The 18,089-nt window shown below is 50.0% G+C and overlaps 3 protein-coding genes across 5 annotated transcripts; 2 read left to right on the forward strand and 1 right to left on the reverse strand.

Annotated features, from left to right (window-relative positions):
• Window positions 1-142: 142 nt before the first annotated feature.
• LOC130141790 (E3 ubiquitin-protein ligase TRIM39-like) lies at window positions 143-5,518 on the forward strand. 2 transcript variants are annotated; one of them, XM_056322972.1, is made up of 7 exons: window positions 144-783; window positions 1,911-2,003; window positions 2,306-2,536; window positions 2,794-2,816; window positions 3,148-3,263; window positions 3,905-3,934; window positions 4,434-5,518. In XM_056322972.1, exons 1-7 carry the CDS (start codon window positions 367-369, stop codon window positions 5,027-5,029), a joined length of 1,506 nt encoding a protein of 501 aa, XP_056178947.1. In that variant the 5' UTR covers window positions 144-366; the 3' UTR covers window positions 5,030-5,518. The 2 variants fall into 2 exon arrangements, with proteins under 2 accessions (XP_056178948.1, XP_056178947.1); XM_056322973.1 differs by lacking the exon at window positions 3,905-3,934 and having other exon boundaries at window positions 143-783.
• A 1,879-nt stretch (window positions 5,519-7,397) lies between these two features.
• LOC130141820 (zinc finger protein RFP-like) lies at window positions 7,398-11,292 on the forward strand. The gene is made up of 6 exons (XM_056323064.1): window positions 7,398-7,402; window positions 7,643-7,658; window positions 8,094-8,210; window positions 9,103-9,125; window positions 9,265-9,380; window positions 10,373-11,292. The coding sequence occupies exons 1-6, from the start codon at window positions 7,398-7,400 to the stop codon at window positions 10,891-10,893; spliced, it is 798 nt and encodes a 265-aa protein (XP_056179039.1). The 3' UTR covers window positions 10,894-11,292.
• A 576-nt stretch (window positions 11,293-11,868) lies between these two features.
• LOC130141784 (E3 ubiquitin-protein ligase TRIM7-like) lies at window positions 11,869-18,087 on the reverse strand. Of its 2 annotated transcripts, XM_056322962.1 has the most exons (8): window positions 17,571-18,087; window positions 15,409-15,941; window positions 14,621-14,716; window positions 14,050-14,280; window positions 13,830-13,852; window positions 13,464-13,579; window positions 13,230-13,259; window positions 11,869-12,674 (listed from the first exon to the last, which is right to left on the reverse strand). In XM_056322962.1, exons 1-8 carry the CDS (start codon window positions 17,764-17,766, stop codon window positions 12,160-12,162), a joined length of 1,740 nt encoding a protein of 579 aa, XP_056178937.1. In that variant the 5' UTR covers window positions 17,767-18,087; the 3' UTR covers window positions 11,869-12,159. The 2 variants fall into 2 exon arrangements, with proteins under 2 accessions (XP_056178937.1, XP_056178936.1); XM_056322961.1 differs by having other exon boundaries at window positions 15,409-18,087.
• Window positions 18,088-18,089: the final 2 nt, after the last annotated feature.

An 18,089-nucleotide genomic window follows, 5' to 3' on the forward strand; every position in this document is an offset into this window, starting at 1 on the left:
AGGATATCCCGCCCCAGTTTACATGAGATTCCTCCCCAGCTACCTCTCCCGCCCATCCCAGCCCTGCTGAAGAGCAGCCCTGCCCTCCAGCCTCTTATCTGCTAACCCACATCTGGCTCAAAGTTAACTGATCTGAAACTTGTGGGAGGCTGACAGGAGGTGAGGAGGAAGCATCACACATGCTTACCCTCTTCTCTCTCCTCTCCACACCTCCCGTGGTGGTCATTGCATGGTGTTAGGGCTGGGAGCTGATTTTCCCCCATTCACTACGAGAAACCAGCCAAGCCAGAAGGAGCAACATCCTCCTCTTCTTCCTGCAAAGCGAAGCTTATTTGATCCTGTCCCAGAGATAGGCTGGGAAGAGCCATGGCTATGCAGAACCCGGTGGAAAACCTGCAGAGTGAAGCCTCCTGCTCCATCTGCTTGGGTTATTTCCAAGACCCTGTCTCCATCCACTGTGGGCACAACTTCTGCCGTGTGTGCATCACCCGCTGCTGGGAAGGGCTGGAGGCACCTTTCTCCTGCCCACAGTGCAGGCAGACTGCCTTGCAGAGAATTTTCCGTCCTAGCAGGGAGCTGGCAAATATTGCCAAAATCACCAGGCAGCTGAGCCTGCGGGCAGGAGGAGAAGCAGCGGGATGGAATTTGTGCAAGCAGCACCAGGAGGCTCTGAAGCTCTTCTGCAAGGAGGACCAGCAGCCCATCTGTGTGGTGTGCGACAGGTCCCAGGCTCACCGCTTCCACGCTGTGGTCCCTGTTGAAGAAGCTGCCCAGGAATATAAGGTAAAGCCTAGGGATGTGCTTGCATCTTCCCATCTCATGGAAAATCCATTTCCAGGGGCAAAGTGCAGCCATTCGGGTGCATCCACTCTCCGTGCCCCTTTGTGGCACAGCTGCAAACAGGGATCTTTGGGTGTCACCAGTGTGCTTCCTGCCTGCATTTTATTGCATGGACATTTGGTTTTAGCAATGTTCCTATCAGGGGTTTTCTTCCCCCCTCTTTAATTTATTCATCTTTACCAACAGCCTGGGAGAAATAAAAAAAAATACCTTGTTAGTCTTTTTCTTCTTTGAACTCTGCTGTTGACTTGGCTGAACTGAAATACTAATAGTGATAATATTCAAAACATGTTAAAATACCCAAGAATTGTTTTGGGGTTTTTTGTTGTTTTTGTTTTGGTTTGGTTTGGTTTTTAACTGTTACATTGAGGGCAATTTTGCAAATTTGTTCCACTACCCACTGTATCTTCAGTTTCGAATACAGAGAAATAACTGTTTCTATTTCTTCCCCTTCCCTGCTCCTTCCCTCTTTTCCTGCTGGTCCAGACCTGCTCTCATCATCTTTCTTACCTAGAAGTTGAGCACTTGGCAGAGCCATACAAACACAGTGCAGTATCGTGCAGCATTAACAGGAGGAACTCCTTGCTGCCAGATGTTGCTGATGCTAAAGGTTTCTGTGGGTTTGAGAAACACTTACGTAAATGCACACTGAATAAATCCACTGAGGGTTATCAAGTACAGAGGTATTTATCCCAGAGCTACCAATTTCTGGAGGCTGAAAGTGTTTTTGAGGGAAATCTCAAGCAAGAGATAAGCAAAAGGCACTTATCTTGCTTTTGCATGCTTCCCTGGACGCTAACTATTGATTAGTGTCGGTGTTTTGCTCTTCTGCAAAAGTTTTTCCCAGTGCTGGCAGCAAGGATGGTGTTTGAAGGTTGCATTTGCTTTGCACAGATCTTCAGAGCACTGCTGGTCACTTGTGGACCTTCCTCCTCCCCCAGCTTTGCCCCTTGCAGAGGAGCCAGTGTTTAGGCAAAGGCTCACCCATCTAAAATAAGGGCAGAAGGAATTTCAGTGGAAAAAGGGTTTTTTTCTCAGTTCCTCCAAGACCATCTTTTGTTTTTCCTCAGGAAGAAATCCAAGCCTGCCTACAGGCTTTAAAGGAGGAGAGAGAAAAATACCTGGAAAGCAGAAAAACTGGAGTAAGGAAGAGCTTGTACCTGGTAGGTGCCTTCCAGCAGGAACATGGGGGAGTGGGCGTCTCTCCACCCACCCCAGCATTACTGGTGGATTTTGAGGTCGGATCTTGTTTATTTGGTTTGCAGAGTGTTGTGCTATTTGCTCTGGGAACCGGTCAACCCTGTGTGTTTTATCTGCTGGGGTTTCACATCAGCTGGAGCCTGCACTGGGGAGATAACACTGCAGCTCCTCTGCAAAGGGAGCTGGGGCGGGATGGGGATGGGGGGAGGGGACAGACAGCCTTTGCCCTCATCATCCCCTTTGCCCTCATCTCTGATCCTGGCAGGAGAAAACCAAAAATGAAGGAAAGAAGATAGTGTGGGAATTTGAGCAATTGCACCAATTTCTGAAGGACCAAGAGTGCCTCCTCCTGACTCAGCTGGCAAACTTGGACCAGGCCATCACCAGGGTCCAGGAGGAAGCAGTGGCGAAGGTCTCAGAGGAGATGGCCCACCTCGACACGCTGATCTGGGAGATGGAGGGCAAATTCCAGCAGCCGGCGAGCCAATTCCTGCAGGTGAGAGCCCAAAGCATCAGGGCTGGTGGGGAAAGGAGGGATAGAGCAAAGCCTGAGACCTGGGAACCCAAATTCAGCTCCATGGGAACTCCCTGGTGTCTTGTAGCATTGCTGCAGGTGGGATCATCACATGGGTAGGGTCCTTCTTTGCTACTCCACTGTGATAAAAAAAAAAAAAAAGAGTAAAGTTTGTTAGAACACCCAACACTTGTAGTTCCTCTTCCTCAACTGTCTCTCCTCTCTCTTCTCACCTCTAGGACATCAGAAGACTCTTGAATAGGTAATGTGGTTCCCTTTCACTTCACCCACACTTGGAGAGGTCTGGATGTCACCTGGGTGAATCCTGAGGTCGGGCTTTCAGACCAGATGGATCCAGTCGATAGCTCAGCCTCCCAGGACAGTGCTTTGTGTTCAGAAACATCTGTCCAGTGATTGCCTGGGGGAAACAAACTGCAAAGAAACAGGGCAGGGAAAAGCGGAGTTTTATTTGTGCTTGGATAAGTATCCCCATCCCATCCCATAGATTCTCCCAGATTATTCGAAGAGAACAAAATGAGCAATCAAATATATCACACATGGGGGGGTTTGGCCCTCTTTCACTCTCTTTGCAGTTGTGAGATGATGAAGTTCAACCCTCCAGTGGAGATTTCCTCTGATCTGGAAAGAAGGCTTGAGGACTTTGCTCAGAGAAACATCCTTGTGAGAGACACACTGAGGAGATGCCAAGGTACACTGACCAGGGTTAGGAGAGGGCACGTTGCCTTGTGTACTTGATATCTGGGAGAAACTGGGTACTTGTGTGCTGGCTGCTAATGCAAAACCCACCTAGTAACCATTGTAAATAAATGCGGCTGAAACTTTTAACTGGAGAAGGACACTGACAGTTTTTCCTGGGGAAAAATTACTTGGGAAGTGGAGAGAAGAGAAAAAACAAGCTCAGCAAAAGAGTCTCCTCTCCCATGTCTCATGTGAAAAGCAAATTCAAACAGTGCTGCTTATGCGGTTGTTCCCATTACTTCCAAGCTGGTGGGAAAATTAAAGTTCACGTGGGTACAAAGCCAGGGAGAGGATGCTACAAGGGGAGAAATCTGTTGCAGAATCTCTTGGAGATGAGATGAGCTTAGCTTGGCCAGGAGGTTCATCTCCCCTGGCTTTGGGAGAGTTGTATAGCTATCACAGCATCAATACCTGCACCAAAGCAAGCCAACTCAGAGCCTTTGCAGCCAGCCAAGCCCTCACACCCTCAATATTTCCAATTCTAAGTCCCCTATTAGCTGTTTTGCCTCCCCAGCCTTCATGATAAAGCTAAGCTGCAGCCAGTTTGTCTGACACACAAACCTGATACCACAAAATCTCTTTCCTCTTTAGACAGCCTGATGTTTAAATTGCAAGAGCCAAGTAAGTCGATGGTAGTGGGTGGGAGAAAAATGGGGTTTTGGCTTGTGGAAGAGATTTCCATGGAAGAAACAATGCAATCCCCACAGGGGGAAGGAAGGGAAGGGTGACAGCATCCTGATATTGATACTCCTGGTGTATCCAGGGGCTGAGATATGGTCCTAATAAAGCCAAATGCCGCCATGGGAACCAAAGAAAGGGAACACCTGAGAAGAGCATTTGTGCTTCCCCTTTCTTCCCCAGGAATTTCCCCCTATCCCTTTCCCATGCCTCTGCTCTATGCTTTGTCCTCTCCCTCTGCTCCTTCTACCCAGGGGCATCTCTGCTGGGGAACCCCAAGTCTAGTCCCAGCCCCAGCCCTGCCCATGATCCCCATGAAACATCCAGAGCTGGGAGAAGCAGAACAGGGCGGGTCCCAGATGCTGGGAGGAAAAGAAACATCTCCAGCCTCTCCTAAGGCCAAGCCCTACCTCTGGTACTCTGGTTCTCCCTTGTCCTGCAGCCGATGTGACCCTGGACCCAGTCACGGCTCACCCCAACCTTCACCTCTCTGAGGACCGAAAACAAGCCAGGGGCCAGTTGACACAGCAGGACCTCCTGGACAACCCGGAGAGATTTGACTTTGAACCCTGTGTGCTGGGCTGCCAGGGCTTCACCTCGGGGAGGCATTTCTGGGAGGTGGAGGTGGGGCAGGGGGGTGTCTGGGCCATAGGGGTGGCCCGAGCATCAGTCAAGAGGAAGGGACCGATGAGCTTCACTCCCAAGGAGGGGGTCTGGGCACTGGAGGCTTATCATTCTCTCACATCCCCCCGTGCCAACCTGCGCCTGAACCAGCTTCCCAGGAGGATACGAGTTGCCTTGGACTATGAAGGGGGGCGGGTAGCATTTTTCAGCACAGATGATGATGTTCCCATCTTGGTTTATACTAGAGCGTCATTCAATGGGGAGAGGGTCCTCCCCTGGTTCAAGATGGGGATAGGGGCTCGTTTGCAAGAAATCACCCAAACCCCACCCTCAGAGGACCAGTCCATGACCAGGCAGCTGATATCCCCTCTGGACTGGGTAGGGTTCAGGTTTCCCCTCTGGATCTGCCCTTGAGACATCTGCCAGACTGACCTTAGCAAAAGGGACGTGTCCTGTGTGATGCCAGCTGTTTGCTGTGGTTGCTCAAAACATTGTGCTGAAGGAACTTGCTGCTCCTTTCCCAGTGGAGGACATGGGAGCTTCGGCACCTGTATGATGAGGATGGGGAGGTGGGTACACCAGTGAAGAGGAAAAACCAGCCAGTACAAGGTGATGGAGTCAGCACATCGGAAGGAAGGGAACATTGAGGCGTTGATCAAGGGTGGAGAGCACTCGGAACTTTGAGATGTGGTCTCTTTAAAATTATTTTGCCTTTAATGGACTGAATCTTCCCTGGTTTATATCTCTTTCCAAAGTGTTTTCTTTCTGACATCAATGGCAAAGCACATCTAGAGTCTGTTCTGCCAAGGGAGGTAGCCTTTTACGACAGACTGGCTTGGTTTGGGGAGCCGGTCTCTGTATACATTTCTGATGTTTATTTTAAATAAAAGAACATTATTTTTTTTTGCATGTTCCACTTTCTGCCTTGTTATGGTTGTATTGTTCAGGATTTCTTAGCCTTTGGGTCAGCAGGATTAAGAAAAGCTGCACAGGATGACACCTTGTGGACCTCCGGCCATTCAAGCCCTCTTTGCAGGCAGCAAAGGGAAACAAACACACCTGGAATGTGATTTTCCACACCATTATACACATCTAGCTTCCTGGATAATTCCTAAGAAAAGCCTGTTCCTCACTGTTGGTATTCAGGAGGAACAAGCCGAGATAAGTGGTATAGGAGGCTCCTGGTTAGATGTTCCTTGACTATAAAAGCAGGTGGAGTGGATTGGTAAGATACGAGTTCTGGCATTATTGCCAGGCTCACTTAGATTAATTCCCTCAAAACCTGCTGATTTTCTTCTGAGGAAACCCAAAAGAGGAAGAGGCATCACTGAAATAAATACATGTTATTGATTATAGAACCGAGAAGAGGAACCAGAAGCAAGAGTGGGAGGGCGCAGGCAATGTTGGGCTCAGAATAACAGACGAGATATGAGTGGCCACCCTGTGATGAAGCCCCATCTCACCATCCCCACAGGTCCCACTGGGGGCAAACTTATGGCTGGTGTTTCAGTGCTCTTTGTTGCGTTGTGACATCTCCCCTCCATCCATGCTCCTCAGTCTGGTGCATCGCTGTCACTTGGTCACATCATTTGGGAAACATGGGGGATCCTGCTGCAGGATAGACATCATCTTTCTGCAAAGCCAACCTGAAATCACTGCAGGAGCTCAAGCATGAGTATTTATGAAAAAAAAGGGCAATCAGGGCTACTGGGAAACACTTTTGAGCAAACAGCCTTGAGTATTTTTTTGCTCTTTCTCCCATCTCATCCTCTTTCCCTTTACCACATCTCTGTCAGGAAGGAGTATGATCCTGCATGCTGGGTCCACATCCAGACATGGATCCAAACCCAGCTGGGAAAGGCAGAAGGGAATACAAATAGACAGGCTGACAGTGCAGGAAGGACCAAAGAAGAAAACCAAGGTGAATGAAGGGAAAAGCTCTTGAGCTGGTCTGCAAACCTCGAACTACCATGGTCCCACCATGCTCCTCTCAGAGGCACCTCCTGAGAAACACAAGGCACAAAGCCCAGGTCCCAGTAAATCTGTGCTTTCCTTAGAGGTAGAAATCAATGTTTTTCTGACTCTTTCAGGACCACAAGGTCCCTTCCACATCTGTGATATCCATCCAGCTCCCTCCCAGCTCCAGCTTTCTTCGAGGGTGTCCCTTTGCTCTAGAAATATGCAATGCAGATATCTCCACCCCAGCTGGTTTTCCAGGCTCTGTAGACGATTTTAGGGTGCGACTCATTTGCCCAACCGTAGGCACCTGATTTTGAGATGAAAGGAGCTGTGCCCTAGGCTCTGCCGACAGTGCGGAGCCAATCTCCGCTGAAGACCAAAGCAGCCCAGCTCAGATGGAGGTGTCTGGTTAGATGCCAACATTCACTTGGTTGCGCCCACCTCCTGCGTCTGCCAGAACAGGTTGCCTCCCAACTGTCCACCCCAGGCCACTCTTCCCTGGGAAGTGGTTTAACTTCAAGTCCTGCTGTTCCCAGGGAGAGCAACTCCCCCCACAGTTCTTCCTGGTGGGAAAGAGCTCCGTATCTTTCTGGCAGCCTGAATGTCTTCTTTTGCCTCCAGCCCTTTTCTGGGAGGGCTGATGGTTTCACCTGGTGCCCAACTCAAAAAAAAACAACCAAAAAACCCCAGCAAACAAACAAAAGAAATGAGGTGACAGCCCTCAGCAGCTTCCCAGAATAAAAAGCTGGAAGGTTGACAAGGGAGAAAGATGATGCTCCCAGCAAATCAGGCCAAGGGTATCACCACCTCCTGCCCAGGAGCCATGGCGTGAGTCTCTCAGACTCAACACATCCCTGCCGCAGTTTTACCCAGGACTGGGAAGGAACAGGAAGAGAAAGACCCAACCCTATCAAAGGGGTAGAAGCAACAGGGTTTTTTTGTTTGGTTGATTGTTCTTTTTTTTTTTTTTTTTTTAAGTTCACCTTGGAGGAAATTCAGGCAGATATTAAGTTTTCTAAAGGAAGAGAGAGAAGGTCTCTGAGGAGGGACAGCTACTCTGGAGTGCAGAAAGCTGGAGGATCTGGTAGGTGTCAACCTCCCTGACCTCTCAAGTCCCTGGGCAGTAATAAACCGGCATTAGGGTAATTTCTTTAGATCCTTTTTGGTTGCTTTGCACCACTGCTGTGCTGCTTAAGTGCGGGAATATCATGGCTTTCTGCCCAAGTTCACGGAAGTGTGTTCGTGGCTTTTATCAGCACATGTTGCTTTTTTGCATCAGGTTTGATTTTTTTTTAATCCAAATTTCTCCAGGAATTCAAGACAAATTAGTAGGGATTTGGGTTCATGGGTGATCTCGTCCTGTGGGAAATGGAAAGGCATTTTCCTCATGCTCTTTTCCATCCCACTGCTCCTTTGCATCTTAAAAGGGGAGGATAGAAGCTGAGCACTCGTAGACTGCACTCAGACTTTAGGGACACTGCAGGTCCCAGGAGGACACAAGCTCTCCTTACTTTCACAGCTGGAAGACCTGAAAAATGAGATTGAGAAGAGGCAGGCAAAAAATGCCACCAAACTCTCAGAGATTTCCCAGCTGGACACCCCGACACAATGGCAAGAAGAGAAGAATCAGCAATCGGTGAGCAAATTTTTGCAGTTTACAGCTTTTCAAGGGAATGTTGTAGGGAGTGTCCTCCCCACCATGTAGCTGCTGGCTTAATTACTTGGGCTTTTCTGGTTCCACCTTGCTGCTGTTCCCTCTGTAGATATGAAAACCCCAAGGGCATGAGGACAGGGAGATCTACAACCTGGAAAGATGGAAAAAAAAGGGAATAAAATCACTGTCTGTGGGAAGGAATAGTGAGGGCTGGTGATTCCCTACAGTGTGTGGAACTAAGCATGGTAGTGTAGGGAGTAAGAACATCACCAGCCTTCCCACCACCTTTTCAGTACCTGAGAGAGGGGAGCAGAGCAGCCCAGAGCACCAGGTAGGTCCATAGGCAGGAGCTGGGAACGCAGCCCACAGGGTGAATCAAGCAGGGTCCATGGCCACATTCCTTACAAAAGGACTAAATGCCCCAGGACTGATCCACCCGAGAGCCCCTGGGCCACGGGTGGAGTCTTAGGTGGTGCTGAGAGGGTCATTAATGTCTATTAGGGCTGCTGGGGGCCCTGGTAATCTGCGGTGGTCTAATGGGATTACGGAGCAGACAGAGCCCGCATCTCAGAGGTGTCCAGTGAAAGGGTGGGAGGCAGCTAGCACAGGTTGCAACAAGATAAATTTTTTCTACATTTAGGGGAAAAAATGTTTTCCCTGTGAGCATGGTGCCTCCCTCATTCAGGGTCTTTCTAGATGTGGGTATCTCCATCCTTCCACATATTCAGATCTTTGCCTGGACACGGCGCTGAGCAAAGGGTTGGAACAGAGACCCAAGAAGTCTGTCCCCAATGAAATAATTGCAGCATTGCTACAATTTAAGGAGAAAAGCTCACACTGAGCTTCCTTTTCTCTTTCTCTCTTCTTTTACTAGGATGTGAAAAGCACCATCAGCAGGTACATGGACTTTCTGAAATGCTCTTTCATGAGCTTTTTAAACACCATCACCTCATTTCTGGTGGCATCAGATTTCCTGAAATGAGGACGATCATTCTGAAAAGCGTGAGTTGTTTGGTTTTGGGTTTTTTTTCCCCAGGCGTGGGAAAGTGACTTTCCAGCTGCCAGTAGGTGTTTCTCCAGAGTCAGAAGAGAGAGTTTGTCGCTTCTCATGGAGGAACAATGCTCTGAAGGAAACTCTGAAGAAGCTACAAGGTACTGAGAAGGGCTTGAGGAGGAGGAAAAAATAGACTAGCCATATTTTGGGGCTAGCTGGAAGAGCTGAGCTGCCTGTAGCTCATTCTGGATATCCTTTGGGAACAGAAATGCCTGAGATGGAGGAGAGGAAGAGCAAAGGGCTTTTCCTGGTCAGAAGAAATGACAATTTGAAACTCGCTTAATGCCACATTTATCACTCTCTTAATTATGCATGTTTTGCCCTAATTCCTGAAGGATGCTCATGTATGATGGATGGGCTGCTCTCTGGTTTGTCTCCCCCTCCAGCCTAGCCTTTCCCCAAACTGGCTTTGGCTGAGCGTGGGAACACCAGAGCAGCCGTACCTGTTAGGTGAAGGTGCACCTAGCCCAAAGTAGCCAAAAATAGATACTAAGGGAAGAATATGAAAATTAGGGCAACCCAGCAAGTTTTCGAAGCCCTGCAGCTGGAGCCTCTGCATAATGCTGGAGGAAAACCCACCCCAGGGTAGAGCCCTTGCCTTGAAACCTAACTATTTCCCTGAAACAAACATGGAAACAGAGTGACCTAATTCATCACCCTGTCTTCAGGCTTTAGCGCTTTTTTTTTTTTTTTTTTTTTTTAAACCACAGGCTCAGCCAAACCAGTCTGGTCTTGTCCTGTGGTTGCTGTAGGAGACAATCAGCTCAAGATTTCACTGGTTTACATCCCACGGATTGCTTCCCTTCATTTTTTTTAACTTCCCCCAGCATTTATTTTTGGCCTGACGTAGCATAAAGTCTGCAGGGATTTCTGCACGAGCCTGTTACCATTACTGTGTGCCTTGTCTTTTTGGGTTAAAAACAGCTTTTCTACTTCAAGGAGAGCACTATTCCCCATCCTGGGGATGTGTCCGTCTTGAGGATGCTTTTGCCCCTTGGATGCTATCCTGGGTTCTGCTGGCTGCCCCACATCCCCTGCATCCCTGGGGGGCATAGCCCTGCTTCTGACACCCCTGTCCCCTACCCCACAGCCACCATGACCCTGGACCCCAACACAGCTCATCCTGACCTCATCCTCTCCGAGGACTGTAAGAGCGTGAGACGTGGGGGAGGACGACGGGACCTGCCCGATAACCCTGAGCGATTTGACTACTGGCCCTTCGTGCTGGGTTGCCAGGGTTTCATGGCTGGCCGACACTTCTGGGAGGTGGAGGTGGGGGACGGGGGGGATTGGGCTGTGGGGGTGGCCCGTGAGTCCATTTGTCGGAAGGGGCATCTCAGCCTTTGCCCCCAAGGAGGGATCTGGGGGGTGGAGAAATGGGGGGGGCAAGTCCGGGCACTCACCACCCACAAGGTCACCCTCCTACCCCTCCGCTGGGTGCCCCGGAGGGTCAGCATCCACCTGGACTATGGTGGAGGGACGGTGGCGTTTTTTGACGCAGATGAAGGGAGGCTCATGTTCATTTTTTCTCATGCTTCCTTCACTGGTGAAAGGGTCCGTCCATGGCTCTGGGTGGTGGGGGCCAGGTCCCAGCTCAGGTTGTGTCCCTGAGACATGGGAAGCAGTGTCCTCCCCACGTTTTATGGCCTCAGGGGAAAAACACATGCCTTCTTGCTGCCCTTGGGATCATGGGGAACAGGAGAAATCGGGACTTTGGCTTTTGCATTTCCTTTTCACCATGAAACTGGGTGATTGATGCACAGGGAATAAAAGAAGAGATAAACCTGAGAAAAAGAAGGCAAAGAGGGTGAAAAAGCTCTGGAGAGGGGACGCTGGGGCATAGAAATGTGAAATAGTGGGAAAAGGGGGAAAATCTAGAGTGGTGGCAAGGAAAAGGCAAGTTTTCCCAAGGTTTGCCTACTTAAGCATAGATGTCCCCATCTGAGACAGTCACCTCCAAACCAAGGGGGTCCAAACATTACCTTTTTTTTGTTCTTTTTTTCCCAAACCTCCCAGTGGGTGCAGCTGCCCTAAACCAGTCAGTTTCTCCCTGATAAAGGATCCTGTGGTGACCGGGTCAGATGCAAACATCTGCTCTATGAATTTCTCATATCAGATGAGATCAACACCATTCTTCAGGGCTGCAAGATGGGGTCTCACCAAGGTGATACCACTGCTAATGGGAAGTTCATGCATGGCAAAGCTGTTCCTGAGCCTCAACTGTTTCCTCTCTTCTCCTCCAACAATTTATATTTGAAACATCTATGATGTGTGGTTGGATGGTCTCAAAAGTCTTCTCCAAACTAAATGATTCTATACCATTAAGTAATAAAAAAATACATGATTTTTCTCCTCTGTGTCTTTCCCTCTGGATGGCACTGCCAGCAGACAGGAGAGCAGTGTGGCACATGGCTTCTAGGGATGGCCCTAGGTCACTACGCGGGGCTTGTGGACCTTTCTCGGTGTAGACACAGCCAACTCACAGGCTTTGTGTGAATATTAGGAAGGAGTTTTAGTCAAGCAGAAGTCCAGCTTCCCCCCCTTGCACCTGACACCCAGAAGCAGCAAATAACCAGACAGAGAATGTTACAGCACATAAATATTTTTACTTCATCTAAAACCGTAAGAGAAGAGAGAAAAGCAGTCAAGCTGGTGCAAGATGCTGTGGGGCAGACGTGGCTCCATTTGTCAGCCACTGATACCCCAGGTTGGGGGTGACCACGTGGGACACTGACCCACAGAGACACTCAACCCTTCAGCATCACCAAGGATGGAAGGAAAGGCCAGAAAGGCCAACTAGGACTTCAGTAGGCAGAAGTCCTCCAAAGTGCTGGAAATAGGGATGTTTGAGACATGAAACTTGTGTTTGGGAGAGCTTCAGGGACACAGTGTGATCTGGGACCCCTCACTCCACACCAGGAACCAGGGATGAATACTCTCCCCTTTGAATGAGACTGCTGGGAAAGTGAAGATCAGGGCCCTCTTATCTGCATCAAAAAATGCCACCTGACCCTTTTCATAGTCCAGGGAGACCCGAACCCTTCTGGGGACCTGGATCTGGTATAGCGGGATACGCTCGAGGGAGGTGAGCGCCCAAAACTGACCCTCACAGAGACCCATAGACCAGAGCTCCATCTCAGAGCTCACAGCAGTCTCCTCCTTCCTCTTCAGGGACTCCCTGGCCACCCCCACGGCCCAGGAGCCTGGGGGTGACACCTCCACATCCCAGCAGAATCTCCCCGAAGTGATGCCCTCGCAGCCCAGCACATAGGGATCTGTGCCAAACCCCTCAGCAGATGGGTCCTGCTGGGCATCTTCCCACCTCACACTCCTCCTGTCTTCAGACACGACAAGCTGGGGGTGAGCTGTGGATGGATCCAGGGTCACCTTCACTGCAAGGGGCAGAGAGTAGAGCATCAAAGGAAACCAAACCATTTCCCATGGCTCCAGGTTCTGCTTCACTGCTGGGGCTGAGCAGGAAGGTCCTGTAGCATCACCCATCCCGTGGTTTGGGACACTCTGCCCTTGCAGCAAAGGCAGATGTTGCTTTCCCCATCCCACATGACTCAGGGTGAGCATCAGAAGAAGCTTCCCAAGAGAGCAAGAGAACAAGCTCCAGGACAGATGAGTAGGAGACACCTCCCCCTGCTTTTTTTTGTGTGCCCAAAATGCCAAAACACACATTGGTCCCTGAACATACTGATGTGAGGGGCAGAGCCAGTCTTCATGTAGCTTAGCAGCTCCATCAAAGGAATGAATCCAACAACATTATGGTGAAGATTCCCTTACCCCTAATGGTGTTTTTGCCTCCCCTCCCATTCATTGTTTTGTTCAGACACAGCAGCATCTTCCCCCAGACGACCCCCCAACTCATGGCCCATCCCAGGTTGGGCTCAGCCTTCCCTTGGTCCTTCCCACTCCCTCATGTCCAGGAGGTGCGGACTTACTCTTTTCAGGCAACTCAAACATCAGGACATCTAAAGAGGGGAGAAGAGAGACATTAGTTGATACAACATGCAGGTATCAGCATGAACATTAAAACAGAGAGATTCTGCCATGCTGAGATCACACATATAATCACATTGATAATATTTAATACAATTTATACTCCAAGTAAATCAATATAATTCATGTTCACACAGGTATCGCTCCATTTCCCCACCCCAGCCCACGGTCACTACCTTGGAAGCTCTTCAGAATCTCCTCTACAGCAATATTTTTTTCCCTGAAGTGACTGATTTTCTTTTCCTGCTCTGAAAGAAGCAATGGCAGCTGCTGGAAACTTTCATTTTGAAACCTAGAGAAAGAGGCCAAGAATGAAGAGGTAAGGATGCATCTCCTCTGAGGGAGACCAAATGAACCCGTAGGTTGGAGGAAGTGCTGCAGGCTTTCATAAACCTGATGTATGGTCAATGATGGGTAGAGACACCTTTGCTCAGAGATCTGTCCACAAAGCAAAATATTTGGCCTCTGGGTGAGGCCAAACACAAGGTCCAACCTGCTCTTCCCAGCCTGGGGTGAGAGGAGAAGCTCAGGAAGGCCCATACCTGTTCAAGGTGCTTCGGATGTCCTGGAAAGGAGAGAGGGAAGAGGAAACTCAGTGAATGGGTCTTGGTAGCAAAACACCTACTGAAACACCAACAGCATGGATCTGGCTTTGGAGCAGAGCACAGTCCAGGTTTGCCTGCATCAGCAGGCAATACCCAGGGCCAGACCACAGCTTGGATCCAGGCTGTGATAACCCGGCTCCATTCCCTTCTCCCTCACCTGCAGAAATTTACTTGCTGGTTGCTGGCACTTCTCCTCCATCTCCTGGATCAATGTGTCTAGGCAAGAGATCTCCTTTGTCAGGCTCGTGATGTTTTCTTCCTGCATTTTCTCAATGTCCCTCTCCAGGACTCCCAGCTGAGCCAACAGATCACGGGCATGGTCCTCCAGGAAGAGGCGCAACCCTTCGAATGTTGAGAAAACCCTCTGCCTCTCGGCTTTGGTCTTCTCCTGCAAGGAGGGGGCACAAGGGAAGAGATTGGGGGGGGGGGGGGGGAGGGTGCAGCAAGGTCTAATGCATGCCAGTGACTGCACATCTAGAGTCAATGTCTCTAGTATGGTATATCCTATAGAGATATATACTGCTTTGCACCCAGCAATTGAGTCCCTGGCAGGGCTCCAAGCTTGATCTGTTATTTTTTTCCTACAAGGCAGGGAAAAGCCGGGCAGCATTTGGTTTGGTGCCTGGAGAAGGACCCCAGGCCCAAGGCAAAGCAGGACAATCTCCCACACAGCATCTCATCTAAAGCCAAACATCCAGGCCCTCATCCCCCCTCATAAAAACATTTACCAAGTACTCCCAGTTCCTCCTCATTTCAACATCTCGAAAACCCAGGAGTTTGTCTCTGTCTTCTTTCAGGGCTTGAAGGCGAGCCTGGATTTGTCCCTGAGGGAAGAAAAAAAAATAATAACGAATCCTTGTCACTGGAGATTGGAATAGCCTAAAAAAAATTAAAAAAAAAAAAAATCCTCAGGGGAGGAGATTGCACCATGGTCAACTCCAGACCTTTTCCTTGTGTCCCTCTTGGTCGGGAAGGGTCCTGAGCTGAAGATTTAAAGCTTTCCATGCTTTAAATTCCACATAGTGCAGAAAGCTTTCTGCACCAGCTCTTGCCTGCATCAGATCCTTTCTCTGAGCTGCTATAACTCACTGATGCAGCAAGACAACACGTTCTTTTTTATTTGCCCACGTTCCTGCCAATTTAGAGAGCATCCTGGGATCAGCAGATACCCAGAAAGCACCAGAGCTGGACAAAGGCTTGAATTTTGCAGCAGGGAAGAGAAGATTAAGACTTCATCCCTTCAGCCACAGAGCATCGGGCCCTTAGATGAGAACTGAGACCACGGAAGCAGTGGCGCGTGGTCTACACTGTCATTTTGAAAAAGGCCAGTTCGCTCTGGGTGAAGAGTGGAGGCAAACACCCCAGGAGGGGCAACATTTCTGCCCCCAGCCTACTGCCCTGGGTGACGGCAAGATGTTTCACAGCCTGATGGTGACATGCTGCTAGGGGAACATCAAGCCCTGACGGTGCTGGTCTGGCTCCTAGCGCACGCCTAGATGGAAAAAATCCTCTTTACCTTGTATTCCTGGACAGCATCCTGCACTGGAAGCATCGTGTGAGACCGGTGCAGTCGGGACTCCCGGCAGACCACACAGATGAAGGCTTCATCATCTTTGCAGAAGACTTTCAGAGGTTCCTGGTGCCTCTCGCATCCTTCCACCTCAACCGTCTCCCCTCTGGCCGCCTGCGAACTCAGCCGCTTAGCTATTTCAAGCACCCGCGCCAGCTCTCTGCTGGGCCGTAGGTTTCTCTCCGGTGCCGTTTCGTGGCACTGTGGGCAGGAGAAATTTGCCGTGGACCACTCCCAGCAGCGGGTGATGCACGCTCGGCAGAAGTTATGACCACAGTGGATGGAGACAGGGTCTCGGAAATACTCTAGGCAGATGGAGCAGAAGGCTTCGCTAGGGAGCCCTGTGGTGGGGCTTGGCACAGCCATGGGGCCCCCGAAGATGTGAGCTGTGAGACAGCAGCCACTTTCATTTTCCTCTGAGCAAGGGAAAGGCGTTTCCCTTCCTGCCACCCCCAGGGCGGGCAGAACCAAAGCTGAGCCTGAGTGGGAAGGGAGAAAGCCAGTGATGGCCAAAGACTGCCTGGTTACATCCCCCAAGGTGGTCCCCATCCCCAAAATAGCTGGTACCTGTGGTTTCCTGGTACCCCCAGCCTGGCAGGGAGGAAGGCTGGGGAAAGCGAGCCCTGCCAGCTCTGAAGATGAGACCCACACCCTGGCAGGGAGCTGGACACAGAAACAAAGACCATTTGGGGAGGGGGCTTGGCATGGAAAAGATAGGGAAGAGCATCCATGGAAAAGGTGAGGCTGAAGGGTAGCTTGGGAAGGAGGTTGCATGTCATGGGGAGGGTGAAGAAGAAGGAACCAAGCCAGAAGTGGGGGCTGATGGGCACCCACATGGAGTGGGAGAAGGGTCCCAGGGTGGGGAGGGGGTTTGGTCCTCCCCTCAGCAGCAAATCAATGCTGCTGGCAGGCATGAGGCCAGCATCGGTTCTGCCTTTGCAGCAAAGGGTGCCCAAGGTGGGGGGAAAAGCAGAAAAAGGAGGTGGGAAATGGGAGCCCATCCAGCTCCCTCTGATCATGGGAAATCTGCAGCCACCTCTTCCCCATTTCTGTCAGATCCCACCTCCCTCCAGCTTCAGGCTTCAAACTGCTCCCTGCTTCTGCATTCCAAATCAGGATCAATTCCCAAGTCCCGGCTAATTATCATAGTATTTCTCCAGGCACTGATAGATGCCAGCACCCCAGGGGTTCCACTTCCAGCACAAAGGGGGCTAGATGGCACAGCCAAGAGCAACCTCATCTCCTGCCTCCCCGGTGGGAAGGGCAGCACTTAGTCTTTGCATCCCTCTGGGGAAGTCTTGTCTGCACTATGTGGGGCTTTGAACCGCTTTAACATCTGAGCCATCCTTTTGAACTGACCCATTTGCAGCTTTGGCCATCACCATCTCGCCTTCCCCAACCTCTGCACAGTCAGGCATCAAGCAGCCTGAAAAAAAACACCCAACCTTTCCCAATGGACCTATTTTTCAGCCCAAACTGTTCCCCTGAAAGCCAGACCTACAGGGATAAAAACACCCCTTTCCCTGGTCTGTATCCAGATTTAACCTTGAAGCTGTGGGAAAAGGAGGCAGAAGCAAAACCACACAATGCAAGAAAGGAGGAAACTGAGACAGGGTGGTTTGTGCCTGATGGTTAATTCTGGTTGCCCCGTATCTACCCCTTGAAGCAATTCAGCAGAATGTCACAGAAAAACCCTTGATTACTAATTTTCTTTTTCCTCTTGCACAAAGACAATGAGCAAATGTCCTCCTGTCTTTCAAAACAGAGCCTCCAGCTCCACCTTGGGACCACACTCATTAATAGTCCCCGTTGGTTACACACAGCCGATGAAGGGCTCGTTTGGAGAGGAGTGTCATTATTTTTAACTCGTCTCATGCCCAGCCCAGTTTACTGCTTAGACAGCTATAATGCAAGATTTTAACTGTAAAAAAAAAAAAAAAAATCCTGTTGATATTTAAGACCAAGTTCAGCATCATCTAGACACAGCAAGCAAATTTTTGCCCATGTCCCAGTCTCTCCCTTAGCACACCCCCTCAACACCCCTCTTTTCTCCATCCTGGCAGCACCAAGCCTCTGCTGAATTTTCTCAGGGAATAAAGTTTCCTTACCGAGGGCACTACAGTAAAGAATCACCAAGGGATGGATCAGCAAAGTCCACGGCTGTGCATAGGTCCTCCTCCAAGGCAGCTTGCAAAAGGACTGCCCCCCAGGACTGAGCTTAAAGAGAGGCCATGGGCAGGGGGTAGGAGCATCCCAAGTGGAGCTGCTTAAATGCTCATCAGTGGCCCCAGGGCCTGGAAACATCAAATTATGTTGATGGGTTTGGAGATCCTTTTCCAGGCACACCAAGCTCTGCTTCAAGCCCCAAAAAGCAAAGCTGCTGCAGGCAGTTGCCACGAGATTACTCCAGTTGTGTGGTGCATGTATTTAACTGGGGAGGAAACGTGACTTTTGGTGTTGGGGCAGAGGTGCTGATGCTGCCAGGGCTTGTGAGACAGCAGGAAGAAGAGCAGGAGAGAAACCAGTGTCCTAGATGCAGAAGTCAAAGTTAAGCAGTTCCTCAGGGGTATCCGTCACAACACCAGTCTCTCTGCAGATCTCATTCCCCATTAAATCAACCCTTAAAA

Source organism: Falco biarmicus, chromosome 21 (genome assembly GCF_023638135.1).
Source record: "Falco biarmicus isolate bFalBia1 chromosome 21, bFalBia1.pri, whole genome shotgun sequence".
In the NCBI taxonomy this organism is placed as follows: Eukaryota; Metazoa; Chordata; class Aves; order Falconiformes; family Falconidae; genus Falco; species Falco biarmicus.